At 39.6% G+C, this 26626-nt stretch overlaps 2 protein-coding genes across 7 annotated transcripts in view; one reads left to right on the top strand and one right to left on the bottom strand.

The window, feature by feature from the left end:
• Window positions 1–26626, top strand: part of znrf3 (zinc and ring finger 3) — a 149037-nt gene that overhangs the window by 27243 nt on the left and 95168 nt on the right. The gene's annotated exons all lie outside the window — the stretch shown is intronic.
• Window positions 13025–16357, bottom strand: xbp1 (X-box binding protein 1). The gene is given in 6 exon segments (XM_037779122.1): window positions 13025–14106; window positions 14249–14356; window positions 14359–14415; window positions 14537–14653; window positions 15330–15426; window positions 15975–16357. Coding segments are annotated over 6 exon segments (1194 nt in total). The 5' UTR covers window positions 16214–16357; the 3' UTR covers window positions 13025–13530.

The following is a 26626-nucleotide window of genomic DNA, read 5'->3' as shown; positions in this document are numbered from 1 at the left end:
TCGGTATTTTTCAACCTGGACCTTATTTCCCCATGTTTTTGTATCTAAGTGACTAATGGGGACAACAATTTCTGAAATTATTCCAGTATTGAGGGAGAATGCTGTAACCGGCAGCCACGAAACGAACTGCGAGGGCAAGTGAGCAGCGTCAATGTAACGTTGCGTTCACTAAAAGTGCTTGTTTTTGCCACTGTCAGGCTCAGATTGTTATTATATATTAGTGTCTGACAACATTATGGAAAGGACCCTACAGAGAAATATAAAAATGTTCTTACCTTTCGCTTGATCAGGTCTGTTTGTTATTGTGTCCAAGTCCTGCTCAGGGAGAAGTCTCGTTGTGAAATCTGAATATCAGTATACTCTGACTCAAATAAATACGGGCGGCCATCAAATTCAAAGACCTCATCTACATTGTGTAAATCATCTAAATGACGTTGAAAATCTTTAGATAGATCCTTAGATAACACTAAGCTACGCTTTTTGTACTCCAACACAACACAGTTGTGTATTGTCTTCTGTGGCTGACCCTGATGATGTCATAATGATGTAATCAGGATTATCTCAGTTTTCAGCTTGAGATTGCACATTTTTAACATGTGTTACAAACTGGGGATGTCAAGCTTGACAGATGTGGGGATGTCCCTGCGGCTTTGATTTAGACCATTTTTCTTTGAATCTTAACTTCATGGAGAGTATCCCTTCTTCTTTTTGTCTGCCATCAAGTATATGCAGATTTCATGCAGTAAGGGCCAAACAGTTGTGGATGATGAAAGATGCAAGCAATGACTGGGTGGACTTCGAGTCAACTGTGTGGGAGAATTGTTTTTTAAAAACAGCTGCTATTGCGAGGCTGGTCTGCTGGTGGCACTATAGAGTGTGGCCGTAAACGTGGAGTGATCCATCCCAGATGTACTATACGCCTGAAGTTTAGTTGCTGTGGTGCTCAAATCTGAAACCTGTTCACTTAATGTGATTGTATGAGTGGATTTAGTGTCTTAAAACTGGACCAGGACCAGGAGAAAAACAGTCAAACTCCTGCTGTTCAAGGATCTTACATTTCTCAACAGCAGTACACTATAAAACACAATGAAGAGATGAATTTAAAGTGGAAACAGACAACTTTTTTTCTCAAAGTCTAGCCTACCAACTACACAGGACACACTGCATTTTGTTTTCATCCATTTCATTTTTCGGTCGTGTTTAAAAATAAATACGACCTCACGCTGTGTCAAACAGTTTACACACCGACTCCTACACACTGCACCTTTAATGCAAAAAACTTGCCGCGTTAAGAAGCACAAGCAGCAGAAAATACTGTACATTAAAGAGGAACTAAACTCAAATCGGGCAGAAGAAGAAATGAAAAGAGCAACATCAGAATAGAAATAAACAATTGCAATTTTAAGAGGATTTAAGCCATCTACGTGTCATTTCGGTGAAAGCTTTTGTTGTGAGTACAATAGTAGAACAAGATTAAACTCTATGATCACCACCATTACAAGCAGTCAGGAGTACAAACATCTACTGAAATCCTTTCTGTTAACATGAACCAGAAAATAGGGTTTAATTAACAATGACAGAACGCCGCTCTCTGCTTCAGGATTCAGATGAGGATGAAGTCGTGTAGGCGTCCTGATCTTAAAACCTTGTGTCCTTTCCGACACATCATATCAAAAGCACAGCGACCGAGCCGCCTACAGGAAAATTCAATATTTACTCTCCAGTTTACCAGCAGCCGCCTCTACATGCTCGTGTAGTTAGGAACGTGAATTTGGCCGCAAGGAAGGGAACAGAGGAGAAGTGTTTGCTTAGTGGTGAAACGTTGTGCAACTAAAAGCTGCATCACGACGTTATTACGTAAAAAAGCTGAGTTGTAGTGAAATCAACTTTAAACAGACGTTAGGGGTTGTGAAATGTAGGTTTTATGGTACTTTTGCTGTAGTAATATACTGTATATGTACAATCATTTGCTCTTTGTAATCCTTATTATTGGAAAATAGGACATAAATCTTGCATTATGAGGTGATAGCAGACTTTCTTAAATATCAAATGTAAGCTGTAATGGCTACATCACATAATTGTATCAGTTCCTTTATTGTGTCTTCCTGTATGTTCCCTTGGTTAGCCCTTTGTCCTACTGATAAAGTCCCCGCAGCTGGCACTTTGCACATGTAGACACTCTCTTATCACTGCACAAACAGTCAGGGGGGCCTACGCTGTTCTCAAAGTCACGCACACACTCGAATTTTCTACCCAAATATTGTGTCCATCAGGGTAAAAACTGGTGATTCATTGGATTCTTCATGTCACTGTGACACATGTCATTAAGCCCAAGTTCAAAGTAACTTGTCACACAAGCCGGGCTAAAGGCTGTCCACGCCGCTGACCAAAATAGCTGTGTAGCGTTAGCTTAGAGTACACACACGGGACACTTTTACAGCTGAGGCCTCTGAGGGAAACCACCTGTTGTGGCTGCAGCGGTGAAAGTGTGCTGTTCTACTGTCGCTGGCTATACTATTAGTTTACATCTGACCATGACTGCACTGTATGTCTGCTACTAGGTTGTGACTTTGTATTGATCACATTATCTTTCTTAGAATAATAAAGTAAATTTAGTAGTTTCCTGTATTTTGCATCAATTTCCTTTCAGTGGCAGAAATAAAATGGCTAATGACTAAGGCAAATGTTTTTCAAAGAAGCATTGTTAACATACTTATAATTCATTATAATCTTCTTATAGCACTCTATAATTACTAAAAAAACGGTTTTGGTCTCTGTAGATAATTTCCCAGTTCATGACAATTGTACAGGGGAACAGGGGAACTTTTATACAACTCACCCATTTAAATTATATTAAGGCTTAAAGTTCGGCATAATTGAGGGCGTGGCCGCTTTGAGTGACAGGAGGGTGGCGTACCAGGTCACTAGCTGTCTGCTCTGCTGCGTCACCTGGCCTCGCCTCAGCTCCACTGACGATCCACCCTCTTCCACCTATCCGTGACGTCACGGAGACTACGTCCATATTTTATACAGCCTATTATTATAGAGTGGTGCAGGGATGATGTATAGTTGAATGCCAACCCGGAAGTTAGCATCGCCCTGGTTCCCTCGACAAAAACCCAATGGGATTTTTAGCCAGTCATTTAGCCACTTGTTAGCAACTGCTTATTTGAATACATATAAAAGATTAGTGGTGGAATGTAACTAAGTACATTTACTCAAGTACTGTACTTAATTACAATTTTTACATACTTGTATTTTAGTTGAGTATTTCCATTTTCTGCTACTTTATACTTCTACTCTACTACATTTCAGAGGGAAATATCGTACTTTTTATTCCATTTATTTGACGCTTAATTACTTTTTACATAAGAAACACATTATATTCTTATATAATATGATGCAGTACTATACTTTAAATCTACTCAGTAGTACACAAAGTATCTATAATTGTCTCCACATTGAGGAACTACAACATTAAAATGCTCTTTCATGTATGTGTTAGTGACAAATACAGAATAATATAGTATTCTCTAAAGATATAACACGCCTTTCTGCATAATGAGTACTTTTACTTTTGATTTTTTAAGTACATTTTGCTGATAATACTTCTGTACTTTTACTTAAGTAACATTTTGAATTTGAGACTTTTACTTGTAATGGAATATTTTTAGACTCGGTACTTCTTCCACCACTGTTAAAATGTATTCATAACGCAAAAGGTTGTTTCTTTTTTGAGTTTCCAAACAGCGAACATACAGTTCGAAGTTTTCCCCTGACAGAACCATTATTGATCTATGACTCCTGTGCCTGGTCACTGCGGTAGTGTTCAATATTGCAACAGACAGAGTACAAGCTGTGGCAGCTAAGGGATGTTTATTGTCTCAGATAGTGTAGGTGGTCCTGATGAAAACACATGAAAGATGAATTTCCAAACGAATTACGGTACTTAGCTTGCGTATGAGTGTGCATGCCTGTCGGTCTGTGCTTTGTGATCATGTCTAAGCGCACACATTGTAATTGCGGGCAGACGCAGGCTGAGGTATGAGCGTTTAACCTCAGGGGCCTGGTTTGAGCAAGCACTGAAAGACCAACCAAAAGTTGCGTAAGAAACTATGTTAGAAAGTTAGGACCTTGGAGTTTAAATTAGTTTGCAGATCGAGTAAAATGCAAAGTCAAGGTTGTGAGAGCTGAAGGCATTCAGATAATATCAAAAGATATCCACGATGTGCAGTTTAAATCCCCTTGATCCGCTCTGAATCTGTGTTACGTGGGTTTGCTGCCTTTGAGAGAGCTTCAAAGGGAGAATCTGCCACGCTGTGTAGGAGGAATCCAAGTGATTAATGTTTTCTTCCAGCAGACGGGCTGCCACATGTACAGGAAGTGAAACCATGGCGATGGAGCCTTGTGTAATGTGTGACGCGAGTTCTCCCGCAGCCTGCATTAGCTTGTGCCTATTAAATATCACTCCGGGAAGCCTCGGATAACCTCCTGTCATTCAGTCTATGAAATGTATCATCGTGTCATTTCTTCCTCGTGGCTGACCTCGGATTGTATTCCAAAGAATATGTTGTTGATTTATTTTAAAAGCAAAAGATGGCCATCACTTTTGTTGCTTTATGTGTGGCCATTCATCAATTAACATACATACAGAAAAGTTATGAATTGGAGTGATAATCTACATTACTCTTAATTTAATCTTGCAGGAATGTTAGTTTTCCAAATATTTAAAGTCTCCCTCCACTCAAAAAATGTGTTTTGCTTATTGTCACTTCACTTGTGTGAGCTTCACTGTGCAGAGTTTGACATAGAAGGCTTTTTTCACATTCATCTGCTGAAGGAGGAAAGTTTCTCTGTGCTCACCTTAAATCTGACTTCAACAGTAGTTTGTAATTGTCATCCAAAAGGCAGCCTCATAAAAAGGAAACTTGATGCCTCCAGTGCACACTGAGAATGGACTTTGTAGTGAAGTATAGGAGACATCTTGTGTCTAGTAGTTAAACTTTTGAAATAAAAAGTATTTGCATATTCACAGATTCAGAACTTTTCAATGAGGGAAATAAGTAGATGTGGTACTTTTATTCTTAGTATTTTTATGTCTTTAAACTATTAACGCGATAATAACGCATTAACACAAATTCCTTTTAACGCCACTAATTTCTTTAACGTATTAACGAAACTTGCGATTTCTAGGTTGTAGCGGGATCAGTTTTAAAGCTAGAGTGAACATACTGGTATCATATGAAACTAGAATACCTAAGGAATCCATTGGTACCAACCATGTCATACTACAACACAGTCTCACGGTAGTTTCTGAAATAGTCACGGAAATGTAATAATTTTTTTTTCGTGACGCTAAGCACGACTTTCAACAAACTACTACTACTACGTAACTTAAGTACGGAAGTTACTTGACAAATAAACCAACTTTGACTTGTCGTTTCATATGGGACATGAACACCAGTCTCCTGGGCTAAAGTCATGTGTTTTTTGACACACCATCCACCCCAACCTCAAGATATGTGAATGAAAATGGGTTCTATGGGTACCCACGAGTCTCCCCTTTACAGACATGCCCACTTTATGATAATCACATGCAGTTTGGGGCAAGTCATAGTCAAGTCAGCTCACTGACACACTGACAGCTGGTTTTGCCTGTTTGGCTTGAGTTTGCCATGTTATGATTTGAGCATATTTTTTATGCTAAATGCAGTACCTGTGAGGGTTTCTGGACGATATTTGTCATTGTTTTGTGTTGTTAATTGATTTCCAATAATAAATATATACATTTGTATAAAGCAAGCGTATTTGCCCACTCCCATGTTGATAAGAGTATTAAATACTTGACAAATCTCCCTTTAAGGTACATTTTGAAAAATGTGTGATTAATTTGCAATTAATCACAGTTAACTTTGGGCAACCATGCGATTAATCTTGATTAACTATTTTAATATATTCACAGCCCTAATAAACATTTCTGAAGGGGATCTTTTCATACAGTTCTACAACTGTTCAGCAACTCGTAGAACTGCATGTTCTTGACTTTCAGGGACACATCTGACTCCCATAAGTAGCCCCACTGTTCTCTCAGTGAGCTTTGGCTCAGTGCCGCGGATCAGACATGCATTAACACACACACACTGACCGTCCCTTGTTGCCAGCGGTAACCGAGGATAGCGATCTCTCCCCCGGCTCGAGAGCAAACCACCTTGACTGAGCACAAGAGTGAGGTGTGCGTCTGCATGTGAGTGCATTGCTGGTATGCGTGCGTCATACAGTAGATCACAAACGTCTGCAGCTTCTTGTTTGCACACACATTCAAGTTGTGATGCAACCAAGTTGATGGATCCTGACGAGACAGGAAGTGAGGGGTTGTCATGTTAGTGTTGTTTTTCTTTTGGTTGTTTTTGTGCTCTTTTGTGTTTTCCACTCGGACAGGGTGGTGCAGATGAAAGATGATCGACGGCTTATAATGATTTCCTGCGTGTGAAAGGATCGTTTGGAACGTTTGACATGACTGAAATCCAGAAAAACAAGCCAGACATAAACAATTAATGACAATACAAACACACCTTTTGAAGTGGGGAGACGGGATTGACGAGCCCTGTTTCTTGGAATATTACCAGGTGATTGGGTGCAGCAGTTTGTACATGCTGGTGAAAGGTGTTCCTCCATGTCCACAGAGAGAGATGGACAGATGTTGTTTGTTGGCAATGACGCGCTTGATGACTCACTTTTCCCCAACTGAATCACTGACTACGTTTACATACACAAAATATTCTGCTTTTGCCCTTATTATGAAAAAGACAATGTTCCTACTAAGCCGTTTACATGGCTAATAAAAATGAATATTCCATTAATATTCCTGTTTACATGCAGCTCTGCGTAATCCGATTAATGTAACCGGTGTGAACACAGCCTCCCTCTTTCATTCCTTCAACCACCTTCTTGAAAAGGTCGGCACATATTGCGAAAACCTGTTGATATCCAAGTCTTTCATCATGTTTAAAAGTAGGTGTGTTTCTCCTTCCATCCAGAAATGTGGGTTTTTCTTTTGGACATGCATCTCTGTAAACTGTCGGCTAGTTGGTTTGTGTACAACGCACAGAGCTGGCTGCAAACAGGCAAGAGGCCGTGTGTCGCAAACTGACTTAAAAATCCTAATTGGGACGCATATTCTGAATGCACTGTGTACATGTCCAAGGTATGCTCCTAAAACCTGAATAATATCGGCATATCCCACATGTCTTAATCGGAAAAGGCCTAATTCAGAATATCTAAATGGAATATGCTGTTTAAATGACCCTTATCAAATACGGAATATTTGGTGTCTTCAGATGGGTGGTGAACGCCCCCCTCTTGTCGTATTCACAACCTCGTAAGTGGAAAGTTTCTGAAAGCTCCGAGTTCACCAGTTGTGACGTGTTTGTTGACGTTGTCAGAAATGGCGGAGGCCTTGGAAGTTCATTTTTCGGTGCATAATAAGTTAATATATTCTTCATAATTTTATAATAGGTCTGAGGAAAATCTTGATATTCCAATTGTCCTCGTCTTTTTCCTTTGTCATTATGCCTTTACTTTTACTACATGTTACCCACTTACTTGCTTACTAAATTGTTAGCCTCTGTGGCATCTAGACGCCGACAGTAACGTTAATACTGCCGTTACTTAGCAAAGGTGTTCTCACGACTTAACCACTTGAACACCAAGCATATCGTGTATACGACTTCCCATGCTGTAAACACAAGCTCACGAGTTTCAGTTGAAGGCACCAATCGTCATATTCAGAGTAATAGTGTAATATTAATGTGCATGTCGGCAAGGCGAGGCAAATTTATTTAATATTGCACATTTCATACCCAAAGGGCTTTAAAGATTATACAAGAAACAAATGATAAAGACAATAAAAGCAAACAGGCAAAAGCACATTAAACAAATTAACATATACAGTTGATTTACAAGAAAATTAATTAAAAGCCATGGTAAACAGGCAGGTCTTTATCTTGGATTTGAAAGTGGTCAGCATTGTCTTACAGAGTCATTGATAAAGTGCCCTAAATACCACAGCTTTGCCCCCCTCCGCTCCCCTCTCCAGCTTGTGATCAGTCACACTTTAGTCTTTTAATAAAGAATGCCAAAGGGGGTCGTTGATTTGCATTCCTCATTTGGGTCATGGGACTGAAGTCGCCCAGCCCTCGAGGCTTGGCGGCTGCAGAGAGTGCGACCCCAGCTCACCCCCACCCAGCATCACCATTAACATGAGAAACCTGCCACATGGCTGCCTTGACTGCTTGTTTGCCTTTACACCTGACTCGCTTTGTCTTTGAAACCCTGTTTGATCAGGTGGTTTCTTCTTTTATTCTTCACAATCCTTGTTGTAAACTGTTATTGTGTCAGAGCAGTTTTATCCCGTTGCTCTAAGTTTAAATGTATATTTTGAGTTTACAGTTTAGACTGAAGAGCTTGAAACTGTAAAACCCGCATTTACATCGAAGTGGCAGCTGCCAGTGTAGGTTAAGCAATCCCTCTTTATACCACTGCTCAGCGTAGTAACTCGAGGCCTGCAGTAAGGTTTATCCAAATCCGTGCATAGGTGACGACAGTGTCATATTAGCACGACAAATCTGGTTTCTAATTTAAGCGTGAACTGTGACATCCAGCACATGGTTGGTTTCATACTGGTTTCCAGGAACACGCTGAGCATTGTCTTTATAGGCCACGATAATCAATCAATCTTATTTCATATCCTACTTCGGAGTAAACTATAGTAAATTTAAATCCAGACTGTGGTCACACAGAACCAAATCAGTAACGTACAGTATATCCCACGCTTTACAATACATCCATGGGTTCACCAAGTTGACTACAATGCGTTTGACTACAGGCTGTTATTTATTATGGCAGGCTACAGGACATACTACGCATCCCAGCGTGTAATCAAATAGGCTACAGATAGCATACCATGCACCATATCAAATGAAACAGCGTGACACTTTAAGCACATAAAATGGAAGTCGTAAAATAGAGTCGCACAGAGTTTATATGAGGTTGTAATTAGGGGCAGTAGCTCTTTCTCAAGATGTCAGCAGATATGTGATTAGATCATTAATGGGAGATCCAGGGTCAGTTTTCTGTAATACATTATTGATTTAATCAGGCTGCTTTCAGATCAGTTTTGTGCCATTTTAACTACTACTAGGAAGAAAGAAAAAAAAACTGAAACTATGACATGTTTAAATTATCATACATTTAGGGGCTAAATTATGAAAAAATGCAGCCACATTGCAGCACTCCTGCCTGAACAATGGAAACTGCATCCTTCTATTGAAAGACTTGGATTTGGAGTTCGAAAGACCTTCATGGTCATTATGAAACCTCTTCAAGCCCCTGCTGTGAGAACACTGGCAAGTTCCAGTTTAATATGGTCCTCACCTGGGACATACTGAATCACGTGCTTGAATTTTTTTGTCAGTCAAACGAGCCAAAAGTGGCCAAGAGCAAGATCCAAATTACGCTCTCTGATGTCTACAGATGACGTTGAATTGGTGCTGGGGGTAAAACAGCGTGTCACTTTTCTGCTTAAACTTTGGCAATTTTGAAGAATGGATATCAATATTAAAGTTCACATGTTGGTTTTGTTACAGCAGCCGTAAAAGCACCTTCAAATACCAACATGTTCTTCGGTTTCCTGTTGATGATTTGAATATCAGTTCTGTGTCGGGTTTCAAAACAGCTGCAAGGAAATCTTTTGGGTGCTTTAAGGGGAATTCATCTTCGAAACATCCAGTGATCATAAAAATGTGCTTTTTCTCAGCATTTTGGCAGGAATCATCTTGGATTAGCAGGAATCACTTTGAATGTACTGTAAGGGGGAAAAAACAGCAATGGTGGCCAAGTGACGACGAAGGATTTTGGCGGTGATTCAATGTCTAATGCAGAAAACTCCTAAAGGGTGCAGATATCTCTTAACTTGGCAAGCTGATCTTTCGTTTTTAACCAAAGCTTATTTCATCTAACCAATGGTTCACACACACCGAGCTGAAACCAGAAAAGAGTCTGTTGTCCCTAAATAACCAGAATCTACATCCTGAAATCGAAAGACCTGCCTCAGCAGATATTTTTCAGTTTCGGCTCTACAGCTGTACGGCTGCTTCAGTCTATGTTGTGGTTTGTATCTACGAGAATTTCTCACCACACTCTTTCGGGCTAGCTGAGGCGCATCTACGTCAAAGAGTGCTGCGGTTTCCTTTAACCTACCACAGGAACAAAATGGAGGTCAAATTCCAATGAAATAGCTGAGTTGCCATTTTGTTTTGTTTTTTCCCTTCAACCTCTTCCAGATCATTTTCAGTCATGTACGAGAGGGTTTTTTCCCCTAGTATTTCTTTATTGTAGAAATCATCAATTACAATGTGTGACAATATGACAAAACAGAGAACATGAATCATCATACTGAGATACGGATACCAAAACAGGCATGACTTCATTGACATTCACCATTGCATCATGGCAATAAAGTAATTATATTATTCAATTTGTTGGGGATAACAAAGAAACCATTTTGTTTCCCAATGAATATTAGAGAAATGGGGGCTATAGGAGGTGTAGTTCACCTCCATGAAGTCCAGTATCCCCATGCTACCTTTGCCTCACGGACTTGCTAAAAAATCTCATTTTTTTTAAACAATAACATTTATTTTCCAAATAAAATTCATTTTATTTTTAGAATATGAATTCCAAGGTATTTAATACTTTTTTAAACTGGTATATGACCTATTAAAGTTTCCTCAGGGTTGTGCAACATGAGATTTCAGGAGATATATTAGCAGAAATGGAATATAATATTAATAACTATGTTTTCTTTAGTGTATAATCACGTATAATCGTTGTGTTTTTTTGTAAGCTTAGAATGAGCCCTTCATATCTACATAAGGAGTCTGCCATGTTTCTACAGTAGCCCAGAAGTGACAAAACCAAACACTGCTCTAGAGAGAGCCTTTCATGTTTTTACGTTACCTCAAAGCAACCGTAGTTCTCCGACACGCTTGTGAAACTGTGGTAATGTGAGTCGCAGACTGCAAAACCATGGTACCGCCAGCCGCCGTCTGACTTCCGTTGCTCCTAAAGTAGTGTTGTTATGGTAAGGATGGCCTCTAAGCGAGGTGAACGTCAATACCACCATGTACACTCGGCTGCTCACGTTACCGTAGTCTTGGAAAGAGATGAGTGAGGGGAGGGGTACTCAGTTGGTTGCAATCTGCAACCACAACTCTAGATGCTGTCAAATCCTCCACACAGTACCTTTAAGCATGTGTTTACTGCGACGGAAAAAAGTGACAAAGCGTCAGTATGTGACAAGTTGGGATGAGAACGTGTTTGGAGAGTTCACATTTTGAAACATTGAGTCCTGATGCCAGAGAGAAGGTCGTGTACGAGAGTAGCTGCTGTGAAACATAATGGATGACATCACTAATACAAAGCTTTGTAGTCAGTGAACAGGAGTTAAAGCAAACAGGCAGCCAGGCCCTGCAGATCAATTACATCAGCGTTCAGCATTTGAGAAGCTGATCTAATCAGCTCACACAACAACAGGGACTCGTTCAATGGGTGGGTCACACCAATCACGGCCTCAGGTACTTTAACAGGCCAACTGTCTCCTCTAACATACAGAATGACAACCTCGTTGTGATTAGAATAACGGCCTGAGGAGAAAGGTGTGTTCCCCTCTCTGCCTTTTCTCTTCACAGCAGGCCAAAACACCAACAACACTTACACTGACCTATTTCTGACGGGCAGTGAAGACTAAAGGTTGGACTCCCAGGAAACTCCCAGTTACATTAGAAGTGTTATGTAATACAAGCAGGCCCGCTTCTCAGAAAAGCAAGGTTGTGCTGGAACAAGAGAGATAGGGAATATAAACACTGTGTCTACACACGTGTGAGATTATTTCACTGATAGGAGAGTTGGACAGATAACTGTGACCAGATTGCGCTTTGCATGATTGAGTTATAGATGTTGATTGTTGTTTGATAAACCTGTTTAGTGAAAATACTCCTAATACCCTAACCTCATTCTGAACTAAGAGAGCATAGTAAACATTCAACGATCTGATTAAGCATCATTTGCATAATTAAAACTCCTTATCTCTTATCATGTCTCGGGGTAAAACTTGGTAATGTGATGTAAATTGTAAAGACGATACAAGCTTTTTATAAAACCTCTGTGTAAGCAGAAAAATGTTTTGATGATGTTTCAGTGTTGATTAATCTGTCAGCTACCTTTTTATATAGTTTATTGCTTAGTACAGTAGTTTTCTAGCCTTTTTTTGGCTTTGTGACCCCTCCAAATGAAGCAACATCTACTTGCACACTGGCCAACCTTGAGAACTCAAAAATAGGGTTTCAAAACCAAAGCGGAGGTCTGGGGGTCCTTCCCGAGAAAAATTTGCAGAGCAGTAATTTACATCGTCACTTCCCGAGAGCTTCCTTAACGGTTGGAGAATTGTAACCATGGTAACCCGAGCCAACCTCATGTGACCAAAACGACAGTTTGTGAGAATCAAAGTCTGACTTAATTTAAAATATATATTACACCTAACAAAGTGAAATCTTATACTTTGTAAACTGAAACGTTACTGACGTTATAGAGCTGTCCGTCAACGTCTGTTATGAACGTTGTTCTCACTACCGCACTGCATTGTGGGATATTTATGCCGCCATAGTGTCCAGCGTTGCATACTGTAATATCTCACTGGAAATAGTATGCAATTCAAGCACTATTGGTAGCTAAAAGAAATCTCACGTACTGTTTTAGCGTAGTAAATAGCGTTAATATGGAGCTGATGATGGAAACATGTATAATATTACCTGTATTATCTATTCCTTAAACATTCTGCTTTCATGTGCATGTTCATGATAGATGATCCTTTGTGACATTGCATATATAAACAGTATATAATAGTAAAGATAAAAACTTTATGAAAAATGTATAAGCAAGTGGCAGTGACTGAAACCAAGAGACGAAATGCAATGCAAAAAAGTTTTTTAATGCAGGTAATTGGGACTACATGGAGAGCGTCGACAAATTAGAAGAAAGCGTTTTTTTACATGTGGACATACAGCGACTCCGAAGCAGAATACACAAATAAATAAAAAGGTTATATTTAAATGATCCGTCCCCATCCCCCTGTTAATTTACAGAAATACTGGAATCCACCCACGTGTCGTCTGGAACAGTGAGTGAAAGATTTGTAATCAATCTTAAATCCTCTGCAGTAATCAAATGATGCCGAAATAAGCTGTCAGGAACTCCATCTCCCACAAGTCAATGCAGCATCGCCAGTGGTACAGACCTGCTGTAATAATAGGAGATTATGTGCTTAACTTGAGCCTATATACACGAGAGGATTCGGTGGTGTTCTATGTTACTATGAAGCATTGTGTGCTCATCTGTAGTTATTGAACACTACACATTAGCTCTTATATATATATATATATTATAACTTATTGGTTGGATGGTTGAGTCAGACGTTTAGATAAGCTGGGGGAACAGTTCACTAGCGAACATGTCTTCCCAGGTGCTGTCTGAGCACAGGGGAGAGGACATGTCGCTGAAAGGGGATGGGGACCCTTCATATCCAGAGTCGCTGTAGGTGTCCGCAAGACAGGCTTCCTTATCCAGGCCGCTGAGGGCAGGCGGGGAGGTTCCAGAGAAAAAGTCATCCACTTGACTGTGACCGTCACAGCTGGGGATGACCACTTCCTCCGGCTCGTCCTTGATGCAGACGATCTCCTCCTCGACCACCACCACGTCGGCGATGGGGAAGGCGGCCTCGTCGATCTTCTCCTCCGTGTCGCTCTCCGAGTCGTTGCAATGCCCGCCGCTCACCACCTCCTCCACGGGCTTCGTGTAGATGTGGTCAAAGTGGATCAGTTCATTAAGGGCCTCCAGCTTAACTGATGGGGTCCCCAGAGCCGTAGGTGTGGTGGCAGGTACTGGGTTCCCCCCTCCGACCAGCTGCACCTGCGGCTCCTGGTACTCCTGTTCACAAGACTTGAGGAACAGCTCTGGGTCAAGGATGTCCAGAATGCCCAGGAGCAAATCAGACTAGTGAGGGAGGGGAGAGAATAGGTTAGAGATTAGCCTAGTAACCCATGACCTGACTCTGCTGGTTATTACAGAGCTTTGGATTTAAATCTCAACACACGTCTTTTCATAACAAAAAGAGACATCTTTATTAGAGACTTACCTCATTGTCTGTACTGTCAGGACCATCTGTATCCATTGAGAAGTCTTCAGATTTAGGGACAGCTGGGCCTGCACCTGCTGCGGAGGCACACGTAGCCTGAGTGCTGCGGACTCAGAAGACCCGATCCCTAAACCTGCGTCGTTCCCGTTGGACAACAAACCCTGAACCTGTGACGAAAAAAAAGAACGGAAAGAACGGGTGAATTAAGGTAACGCCACTCAGAAGAATGACATTCACTACCACAAGCCAACCGGCTTCCTCTTTACGGTCTTGCATCACAATCTTTACCTTCTCTTTAGAGTCGAGGGTGTCCAACCCAAGTCTCTGTCTCAGTTCCTCATTTTCTGTCAGTAGGCCGCTCGATTTTTCCCGAAGTAGCCTGTTTTCGATGTGAAGTTTCTGATTCTGCGGGACGAAAAACAGACAGATGTTTTGTACTTGAAACTTGCAACCGTTTTAAGGGGAAGTGATGCATGACGAGAACGAACCAAAACTAGAAATGAAGCTGCACCAAAATGGAGGAAGTGTAGCACTAAAAAAAAAAATTTTAGTGTATTTGGTATAATTAGATAGATAGATAGATAGATAGATAGATAGATAGAGTAACTTTATTGATCCCGAGGGAAATTCAAGTTTCCAGCATCACAGTTCCATAGTGCAAAACAAGCAGTAAAAAAGATAGTAGTGCAAAGTACAAAGTACAAAAAACATATACCAGATAAAAAAAATACAAGGAGATGAATAAAACTGTTAAAACTGAATATAGTGCAGGGTAATAGCTGTGATAAAGGACTATTAAAAAAAGTGAATATAGTGCAGAAGAGGCTGTTAAAAAATGAGTATAGTGCAAGGTGTAACTCCAGTAGCTTAGTCTATGAAAGTGCACTGTATGCAGTATTATCTGTCCTCCCTAGAGCAGATTAATGCCCTTATTACAAACTAATTGTATCCAGTGATGTCTCAAGATATGTTTCATTTGAAGCATCACATGACATATGGGTGGACATGAGGAAAGTGGGTGAAGATGGGTGTGCCCTGCTGTCTTATTATTATTATTAATAAGATGATGAAATAAATGTACCTCCAGCTCTAACTCTAGGACTTGCTGTTCCAGCTCTCCCATTTTAGCCTTTTTCCTGTCTCTGGCTGTCTGAGCTGCGACTCTGTTCTTGAGTTTCCTGGAAAAAAAGAGGGAAGGAGGAAAAAGAAAAAAAAAATTTAACACACATTCTTTCATGATGATGCTGCTGCTGACTAAGCCCCCCTGACATGACTTTGAGTTCACAGTGCTGCGCAATCACCACCACCGGCCATGTTTCTGCTGCCACGCAGGCAGGCAGGCATTTAACCAGGATATCAGTATCCTGCTCTGTTACTGCTTTATGAGGCCATTTCTAACCCGCTTATATGACCTACTTCTAACATTAAGAGATGCTACTCTATTTCTTTGTGCTGTCAAGGCAAGTTTATTATAATAGCACATTTTCATACACAAAGGAAACTCAAAGTGCTTTACATATATAAAAGCAAGAAACAAAGAGCACAAACTGCATAAGATAAAATGAATAAAAGAATATATAAGTATAAGTTAAAAGAGGATAATAAAAACAATGAAAAGACAGTAAAGTGCAGCATTTAAAACGTCAAAAGAAAGAAAGGGCGTGTCCCCACATAAAGCCTCAGGAATAGTGTTAGATTAGAGATGATTTGTTAATAGGACTAACCCCTGCGGAGTGCTTTCTCCTCCGGACTCAAGTGTGTGAGTCTCTGTCTCTTTCTTATGGGCGGCCCAGCTGAGGAGCCGGACTCTGAATCGGACGAGTCCGGGCTCTCCGGTGACTGTGACGGTAAAACGACCGAGATGGCCCGGTTGAAGCTCGTCTGAGAGCCGGTCGTCTGTTTCCCGGAAATCAGGAGCACTTTGTGGGACCCCACGGTGCCTCCTGTTGCTGCTATCACCACCATGATGTTGGTAATATATCCTACTGGTCTGGTGTCTGAATTTAAGGAAATAATCGGGTATCCTTTATTGTATTTCAGTAGAAACCTTAAAGGTTTCCCTGGTTACCCGATAGATCACCGGTGATTCTCTCTACTGTTCAACAAGACGAGCTGCGCCTGCGAGCTTTTTCTACTGTCGTGGTGACAGCTGATTGGCTCACAGCGGCTCTGACGTATTTTGTTTACGGCCTGTGATTGGTCGACCGTGCTGATGAAATTTGCATATGAAGTTTCACTTGGAATTGCTGCCCAAGTTCCTTGTAAGTGTAAATTTCCCATCAAGACTTTTAATGTCAATTTCTGTTTCAAGGCAACAATATGTCATTTTTAGTCATCTTTTTTCTCGTGTATTTTATTCTATTCTATTCTTCTGTATTTCAAAATGACAGTATACATAGAAACAGCAGAAAACATTAAACAAAATTGCATACAGAAGAAGCATAGAGAAAACATAAACAAAGAGCTGTGCCAAACAGAAATGGACAACAGAAATGAAACAAAACCAACATAAAATTAAAAAAAAAAAAAAAAGTGTAATTTCCCATCAAGACTTTCTGTTTCAAGGCAATAATATGTCATTTTTAGACATCTTATTCTGTTGTATTCTATCAGCATGGGACCTGTGACTGGGATTTCAGTGTATACCTAGGTCCTTATTTCTAGGAGTTGCATCAGATTTCACCCACACACTCTTGCACAGTTCACATCAACACACTGTAAGCCTATAGTACTTTCACTGTGTCGATTTGGAGTTTCCTGGATCCACCACGTTGTTCCTATTCCATCCGTGTATGGTATTTACTGCCTCTCTGTCCAGTAAAGACAAACAACACTGAGTATTTTATGTTGGTTTTAAAAGAAAAAGGTCACATTGAGGTTTTAGATTTTATATCAGCTGAAGTTAAGAACAGAAATGTCACTGTAGAATAACAGGCCAAACTTCTTTTTTTCTTTTTTTTTTTCCAGGATACAAGATATTCTTGATTGTTTAGTTTAGTTCAAGCATCAGTTTGAAGATGCTGTTAGTTTGCCTCTTTGAGACATCTCGTGCTCCCTGCTCTTTGTCTTGTACATTATAATTTCCTCATTCCTTTCTTTGAAGGAGTCTACTTAAAGACACATAAAACAAGTTTAACCACTCTGATGGCGTTCCCCTAAGTGCTTTTTATTTCCTGCATCTACTCCTTTAATTACTGTAACTTTCAATTAAAGCAACAGCGATCATGTTACAAAGCCACAGGTTATTGTTCAATGTTTGCACTCTTTTTGAAAATAAATGTCACTGTGGATGATTCATTTATGTACATATGATCAAAAATTCACATTTTGAGTTGTTACATTGTGATCAAAGAGAGTGCTCCATGGATGACGTATTTTTGTAGGCCAACCAGGAAGTTAGCATTGCCCTGGTTCCCTCGACAAAAAGACAATGGGATTTTTCCATTGGGTTTTGTATTATTGCAGAAAATAAGCTCTGTGGCAAACACATGCTTATGATACTTATACATTTTATTCAGCAAGATAATCTTAACAAATGAACACCACTTTTGTGATTTTTGTAGTGTAAATGCAATCATCAGAAGTAAAAAGCTAACGTTAGGCCATAAATTAGGGCTGACCCGAATGCTTCAAAGCTTCGACCGTTGCCATGGAAATTGACCTCCAAATCAGTATTCGAATGCTTCGTGGTATTTTTTCATTCATTTTTGTTATATATATATATATAAGTATGTTATAATAATGTATAAATCCCCAAATAGCCCATAAAATAAGCAATAATCCTGCAACATTATTTATTATTAGTTATTCTCAGATGGATATCGTGGACGTTGAAACGGGGGAGATGGAGACAAAGAGACAGAAGAACATGTCAGCCTGCCGCGCCGCACCAAAAAGCCCAAAAATGGTATTCGGGACAGCACTACTTTAAACTAACTACACCACGGTCGCATGAGTGCGAGTATAAACAACGAGGCTGTGGAGGCGGATGAGCCGGCGTCATGACGTTTAGTAGCCACTTGTTAGCAACCGCCTTTTTTAGGACACATAAAGGTTTTTACTGACGTATTTTATGTCGTAGAACAAAACATTAAAATCTCTTCAGCTTGTGTTAACCACAGACCTTATTTCAGGCATCTAACTAAAAGCCCATTGACTTCCAGACGAGGGAACCAGAAGTGCTAAACTGCTAACTCATTTCTGGTTTTAGGACTCATTCCTGTAGCACTCTATAACAAATTATAGTTTGCTACACTTTTGATACAACAAAAAAAAGGATTGCCTGAACAATATTGTTACATTTCATTTCGGATTTTATAACACTCAACTTCATTTAAAGTAGGCCTAAAAAAGGTTAGTAGTGAAACTGTGGTTTGCTTAACCATAATGCACAACATAAAAAAAAAGTAGTTCTTTACAACACAACAAAACAAGCGGATGTGGTGATAACAAGAGATCAGCTCAGCAAACCACGCCGTTGCTCAACTTTGAACACAACAAGAGTGAATTGTTTAGTTCACTACATGTATTGAACGGAGAGCCTCGTGTGAAAGACATGACTCAATATGATAGAGCAGAGTTTACTACTACTTTGATAACAAGACTACAAGACTGTGGCATCACAATAAAACTCCTCAGGTGGCTTTAAGCATTTTCTCAACAAGCAGCCATCTATCGTTTCAGATAAAGATGTCCCCCCCCTCCCCCCTCAAAGTAAACAGGCCTCAGTCAGGAACTGTTTAAAAAAACACATCAAGCTAGTTCACAAGTACACTCTCTTCCTGAAACTCCTGTTTGTCCTCAAACAGGAATTCACATTTTTGCAGTATGTGGCCACCGTTATTGTTTACAGCTTTTAAGCCCTTTGCCCCCGTCGTCTCTCGCCTCCGCAGGACTAACTACAGGAGCTAGAGCAAACACTGGCCTGTTTGCGAAGCGTCACCGTCACTGCAGAATCAACATCTGAGAAAGTGAGAGCAGGCGTTTATGATGGTGTGTCAGAGTATAGTGTAGTATTCAGGAAGGATTTGAATGCAGGATGTCCTTTATTTAAAGCAATATACCAAATTAGTAAAACTCCCAGGGCCTCGTGAATGGAAGTTTACACTAACTGAAAGCAAATAAGAAGTTAGGTGTGCCTTTAAACTTCCAAGTGAACATTTCCTCTTTTCAAGTTTCTTCATGTCACTCAAGAGAGCAAACAGGGTGAAGATAGTTAATATTATACACTACCCCCTTGCCATAAGATGAAACACAGTTATTATTATTTTTCGAGCACCTCAAAAACAACTTAGTAAAAATAAAATTAACCTTATTACTTTTTTTTCTTGCTTTATTTAGATTTTTCTATTCAGAGGAATAGGTGCAGAGTTACAGATGACACCATCCATTCCCACCCCTCATCCCTTCCAAGGTTAGCATACCAACATAGATACATACATAGAAATAGATTTGGCAATTAATAAGGCCCTAAACAATACTTTCTCAATAGGTTGTACATACAAATACAATTTATATTAATTGGAAAAAAAAGATACTGGCATCATATGAACTAAAGAACCTAAGGATCCCAATAATTTGGATTTTAATTTAATAATTTTAATTAATATTGGATTTCCAATAATAAATATATACATATATTTGCAAAAAACAAGCATATTTGTCCACTCCCATGTTGATAAGAGTATTAAATACTTGACAAATCTCATTTTAAGGTACATTTTGAACAGAATAAAAATCGCGATTAAATATATGAATCGATTGACAGCCCTATTAGTCAGACTATGAAAGTTCCCTTCTTTAGTGACTAAGGCTGTATCCGAAGTCCCCCACACACACATGCTATTATAGTACGTTAAAACAGTATGAGATTTTATGGTATGTAAGAAACCTTAGTACGAAACCAACAGTACGCGAGTGAAATATTACAGTATACAAACACTGGACACTACGCTGGCATAAACATTATAAATATGGTTAGCTATTTTTAACCTGGAAAGTCGGTTGGGGATCCCCCATCATGCATGAGACAAGTGTCACATTTGCTTTCAGTGACGTGACCTCCCAAATGAGTGTAGCTTATGTTAACCCCGGAGTGGGCTAGAGGGGTAGTAACTCAAGAGAATGCAAATCTTTCTGCAAATAGCCAGTGGGATTTGTCCTTTTGTGTTTCATACTTAAGTGTGTCTACATTCTGTAAGTCAGTGAGTATCTGTCATCAAACTGACAGAAAATATTCTTTTGTTCTGCAAAATGCTTCGCATTTAAATGCAAATCATGTGTTCAGTCCGCATTGTATTCAAACAGTTCCTAGTAAAATGTCTCAGTGGACAGTGTGTGGAAGAATATTCAAATCATTTACTTAAAGTAAGAGTAGTGACATCACACTATAGAAATACTCCTGCATTCAAAATTTCACTTACGTAAAAGTATCATCAGCTAAATGTACTCAAAGTATCAAAAGTAAAAGTATTTGTTTGTGAGAATGGGCCCTGTCAGTGTTACATAATTATATTACTGGACCATTACTATTGATGCATTAACATGTAGACTGTACTTAATGTTATAGCTAGTTGTGGTGGAGCTCATTTTAAATGCTTTATATACTTTTAGTAGTTAATTCTATAACACAATATCACAATTTTATATGACTGATAAAGTCTTTATCAGCTGTCAGATAAATGTAGTGGAGTAAAAAGTACTATATTTGCCTCTGAAATGTCGTTGAGTAGAAGAATATAAAGTATAAAGTACCATAAAATTCAAATACTCAATAAATACCTCAAAATTGTACTCAAGCACAGTACTCAATATACTTAGTTTACCTTCCACTACTGCCAATTGACTCATACCAGTGTATTAACCCATAGAAGAGACACAAACTAATACTCTGTAAAGTACTTGATTGAAATCCTCTTAATACATGATGTGCTTACATGGGCGTAACAACACAACGTAAGCACAAACAATTAGCACTCATTGAATGCAGAGTGAGACGAGGAGACTCAAGACGCTCTTAAACTTTAAAGGTGTTTGCTGTCTGACTGTTCTAAAGAATGCAGAGTGCATTTGTAGAATACTTGAGCTAGACCTGCAGAGGAAATGTTTTGCCCTGCAGCTTCTCGGAACTTCTTATCATTAAAAACAACTGTTCCAAAACAAAAACGTCTTCACCAAATGACTACATACACAGAACCCAGGTAGTAATCACTCTGTTTTGTTATGTGTTATGAAGCTATAGCTGGCAGATGGTTAGTGTAGCTTAGCACAAAGACTGAAAACAGGGGGAAACAGCTAGCCTGGCTCTGTCCATCGGTAACAAAATACGCTGACCAGAACCTCTAAGACCACTAACACATGATATCTTGTTTGTTTAAAGGAACAGTGTGTAACATTTGAGGGATCTATTGTCAGAAATGGAATATAATATTAATGAGATAAATCACCTGAAACTATGAAGTTTTCCTGTTATTTTTAGGAACTATTAATACAGTTCTGTTTTGTGTATTTTTTAAATTTTTTAACATTAAAACACACCTAATAGGCTTCTTTTTTTGACAAATTCAGTGTTTTCTCCTCCCTGACTCTCGGCCATTGTTCTCTTAGCTCTTTGGTTGTTTTAGCTGCGTACTTTTCCTAATGCAGGACGAGGCTGTTTAGCAGAGAGGGATGGCTCTGTGACTATAGCTTGTGTTCAGGTCTTCACCGTGCTTTTATCTTGTCTTTAAAATAACAATTTAATGTAGTTTTCTTCACAGAAATGAATGAAATTGCTGAGATCTTGGCCAAACAAATACTTTAAAATAAGTTGTGTTACATCCCTTTAAAATCAAGAAGGCCATAACGACCCCCTGTGAAGCTTCGGCGACCCTTAGTGGGGGTCTGGACCCCCAGGTTGGAAACCAGTGTGCTACACCTTTAAATATGCTAGAAATGTAATATATTGACAAAGTTCTCAGAGAAATTTCCTGTATCATTTCATGTGTATTGGAAGGAAGTTAGAAAATAGTTCAGTTGGCAGTGTTTACTTACTGTATTTTAAGGAGTAATTCTGTTTAATATTTTTATAACATGAGACAAACTGACTAACTTTATTTGCAGTGTGGGCATTAAATCATTGGTTACACATCCTGGATTCAGATAATCTTCCTTGGAGGCTCTGAGAGAGACTGTGTGCACAGCTAAACCCAATTATAGTCGCCCTGTCTGCTAGACTCGGCTCAACCAGTACTTAAAACACACACTCACACTCACAAATGCAGAAGTGGGGATCCTCCTTGAGCTCACAGTTGGAGCCTGTGATTAAGGTGGGTGGATCCTCGAAACCACAATTCAAAATGGACAATCCATAAAAGTATATATAAAAAAAAAAAACATCGCCGTGGCGTAGAAATCCCACTTATTTCTTCCAGATGGTGTGTGATGTAAGATATAACCAGGCCCTCCAGATTACTGTAAAACGTACTGACAAACTGCTCACTATTCTGTTTTTATGTTTGTCCCACTTTTCTCAGCCAAGTCTCCTGAAGAGAAGTAATTTGATTTAATATTATTGAATTAATACATTTAGGTTTCAAGCTATGCCAGTTCATGTTTTGGGTTGATAAAAGCTTAATGAACAGCATATTGTGAGTATGATTTTCACCTGTCCAAACAAACTTCTAATGGCTGATATCCAACAGTTACATAAAGCAGATTATAAAACCCAGAATTAAATGTACTTTTACGTGTTTTATGGAACTGGTTAGGTTTTTTTCTGTAAATTAATTCATCATATCATTCATAGAAAGAAACTTTTGGCATTAGTAACCCCCTTAAAGATTTTTATTATTTTGAATCGATGGATAGTTTATCTATACATGTTTTTTATGGGTGTTTCTGCAACTACGGTCACTTTTGACTCAAAATTAAATTAAATTAAAAATTATTAAAAATTAAACATGTTTCATATGTATATGAACAATTCTATTTGAAATAATGTCATATTGTAATTTAATTAGCTCATTTTACGCATCTCAACATTGAAATCACAGTTGTGGGACATGAAGAAAAGTGGTGTTGGATCCATAAAATGCTTCAGAAACTTTATTAAATCACATTATTTAGTAATTATTTTTTATGTCAATATGGGTAATAACACAGTGTATTTATTTATCAAGCATTGCACTGTACATTTAAAAGAAAAATCAAAGAATGTCATTGCTGGGACTTAAAAATGCCCGTAGTTGCAGAAACACCTTTATATGTTCTGTGGCATTGAGTCCTGACAATCTGTACTTTTTGGCTTGATAACTGTCAAATTAAAGATAATTGCTTCAGCTGCCATCAGTCACATCAAACGCATAACCTACAGTACACTTCGCCACACAGCATTCTTTCTTAATTGTAACCATAATTAAACCATTAGTATTAGGTTACAGCATGTCCCAACTCACGTTGTAATTAAGAACAAAAATATTCATGCGTGTTTTATTGGAGGCTGCTGTCAGCCTATCAAGACTTGCCTTTTAGTTTTTTCTAGGGAAGGCCTTGTTACTACAGCGTAGGCAAGGCATGCAGGGTAAACAGTAACGCCTGTGTGTGCTCACCGGGGCGGGTACTGGTGTAAACGGTGGTGTTGTAGGGCGGACGCCGGGCTGGACAATAGGGGTGAGCGGGGTCACACCCTGGGACAGCGTCCAGCTGCAGGGGGCGGCAGGTCGCTGTGTTTGCTATACCTCCTCCTCATCGCACATCTCGTCCCTTACCCATGATTCATTGGGCTGTTTGTTCGGCCTTGAGCCTTCCCACACCTTTCGCCTCTACAGTATCTCTTGCTCTGTTGTTTTCTCTCAGGGTTTTTTAGTCATTTCATCCGTTGCCAATTTCGGCATATCATGACTTCTCATTTTCTCTACCTGCTTTTATTCATTTATTTCTTCACAAATGTTGAAATATGCATTTTTTCTCTCTCGTCGTTTACATGTCAAGTTGTCATTTGTACTGCATCATTTCCAATTTATCGTTTCCACTTTGCATCCCAGGCTACATCCACACTAATATGTTTTAGTTTTAAAACTTTTACACGAAAACAATTCTCCGTTCAGACGAAAGTTTTAGGGCCGTTTCAGGAATTAATCTCCATCCATACTACCAAAGAGTATAGAAACTCTAGTGTTTTTTTTTTTGTGACAATGGCCATTAGATTGCGCTGTAGTAGCGCTGCCAACATTTTGGATTGAAAACGCCAATGAGTCGATAGCCATGAAAGTATAAGAGACGTCTGTAAATCAGAGGATAATTAAATCAAACTTCCCAGTATGAACACTTAAATAGCCCTCATTTAAATAAACACAAAGTTGTAAAATTAGCTAATAGCTGAATCCAGAGTTATATTCCTCCGGTATAATGAATGTGCATCAAACCCACGGGACTGCACCGCCCTGCACGCTCATATGACATATCTGGCTGTGCCATTGACGCTAGTGAATGAGTATTTAGATGGATCCTGATGGGCAGGTTTGGCACCTTGTATGGCAGCCTCTGCCATCAGTTATGAATGTGTGTGAATGGGTGTATGCTGACATGTAGTGTAAAGTGCTTTTGAGTGGGTCGGAAAGACTAGAAAAGCTGTCTATAAATGCAAGTCCATTTGCCATCGCCCCGATCCCAGCGTTGGACACTTGATGGGCTGCCACTAGACAAACGCTTTCTCTCGTGGGCTGCTGCTCCCGTCTTTCAAACCGGAAACAACGAGGCGGCTCGTTTGGAAACTTTCTTCTCTTACATCATGAAATGGGTTCACCGAAATGTGTTTCTGAAAACAATTTATGCAAGAAATAAGCCATGCAGGTCGCTGAATCTGTTCTATTTTGGATCGACAACGGTTAGTTTTAAAAGTTTCTGGAGAGTTTCCAGATGGCGGTGAAGTCACGTCGGACGCTCCTGATTTGCATAAAGTAGCATAGACCTCAACTTTATGCAAGTAGTATGTGGAGTAGTAGTATGTAGTAGTATGGATGTAGCTTCAGTTGCTGTGACTGTGTGAAAGCCTTTCCAGCCTGCAAAAGCAGCACTGTGTTGACATGCTGCAGTGTCGCTCCATCTTGAAATATGATGCTGCAGTAACTCATTCAGCTCTTTGACATCTCCACACCAGTTACCCTACAATCACTTGTCTCATTATCTGAGTGTGAGTGAGTGCATGTGTGCCAGCTAATCTACAGATAAGGTATACACCACTTTGCGTATGCATTTTCTCTGTGTAAGTGGGCAGTAAAACAGACGAGAGAGACCTCCAACAGTAGTAGCACGTAAACGTCCCTGCTCTTGGATCACAAAATCCTCATTGATGCATCACACATTTTAATGAATCCATTCATCACACAGTTTCTGCACCAAATAAACATTTCTGGGAAATGAAACAATCAAGCCAAATGCATCTTTCAGTATAAATTGACCTAAATGCAACCAGTGGAACAGTGCTTGTTGTCCGTCCTCTCCGTAAATTGTCTTAGGGTCTCTGCAGGCACTTTGTTTGCCCAGATAAGCCGTGCTTTGTTGGTACGGAGAGCTGACATAGCGCTCTTTTTGTTCCATGGGGCCACATTTACTCCGCTCCCACTGTACTGGCGGACTCACAACAACAACAACAACACTGTTTTCCAGCGACGGCACTGTAACGTTCAGATACAGGAAGGCAAGATTGTGCAGGAGCGTCTTTATAACCTGTTGATGCTGCTGTGCTCACTTTTTGACTGTAGGCTCTTTATGTAAATGCTTAAATAATGTGAGTCTATTCTACATATGCATATAGGACCAACTGAATTTATCTCAGTGGCACTGAAGAGGAATAATGAAGTGGCAGTGAAAAATGTGCTGTTACAAGAGCAAATAGATTACAAATCTGCAAAAAGACCAGCAATCATCAAAACAATCTGACTGATCTGATCCACTAAATGATGCAACATTGATCTGACGCAACACAGAGGCAAGAGGGGAAGAACGTTCCGGCCTCAACAATGATGAAACCCACGTTAATCTTCCTGTCATCACAACCTGCGTCTGTCTTCATGACATGCCACTTCCTTTACTTTCACTTCCTCTTCTTTTTGTGAGTGTCAAACTCAGATACGTGTGATTGACACACGTCCTACAACGAGAGTTTTTATAAAGACTTTTATATTAACCTTTACCAGACTTCTCCCACTCAGGCTTTTGACTGGTTGAAGTCTGGCGTGTGCTGCCCACGCAGAAGTCAAGTGTCCTACTGCCTCTGGTGTTTTGAAACAGCAAATTACACACAACATTTTTTTTTCTAAAATCTGGATTGTCTGTTTCTATTCACAAATAAAGAAATTGTCTACAAAAGTGGAAAATTGCATTCATTTTTTTCAAACA

The sequence above is a fragment of the Sebastes umbrosus genome, chromosome 8 (assembly GCF_015220745.1).
Source record: "Sebastes umbrosus isolate fSebUmb1 chromosome 8, fSebUmb1.pri, whole genome shotgun sequence".
NCBI classification, from domain to species: domain Eukaryota; kingdom Metazoa; phylum Chordata; class Actinopteri; order Perciformes; family Sebastidae; genus Sebastes; species Sebastes umbrosus.
This window is presented reverse-complemented; position numbering and strand designations above follow the sequence as displayed.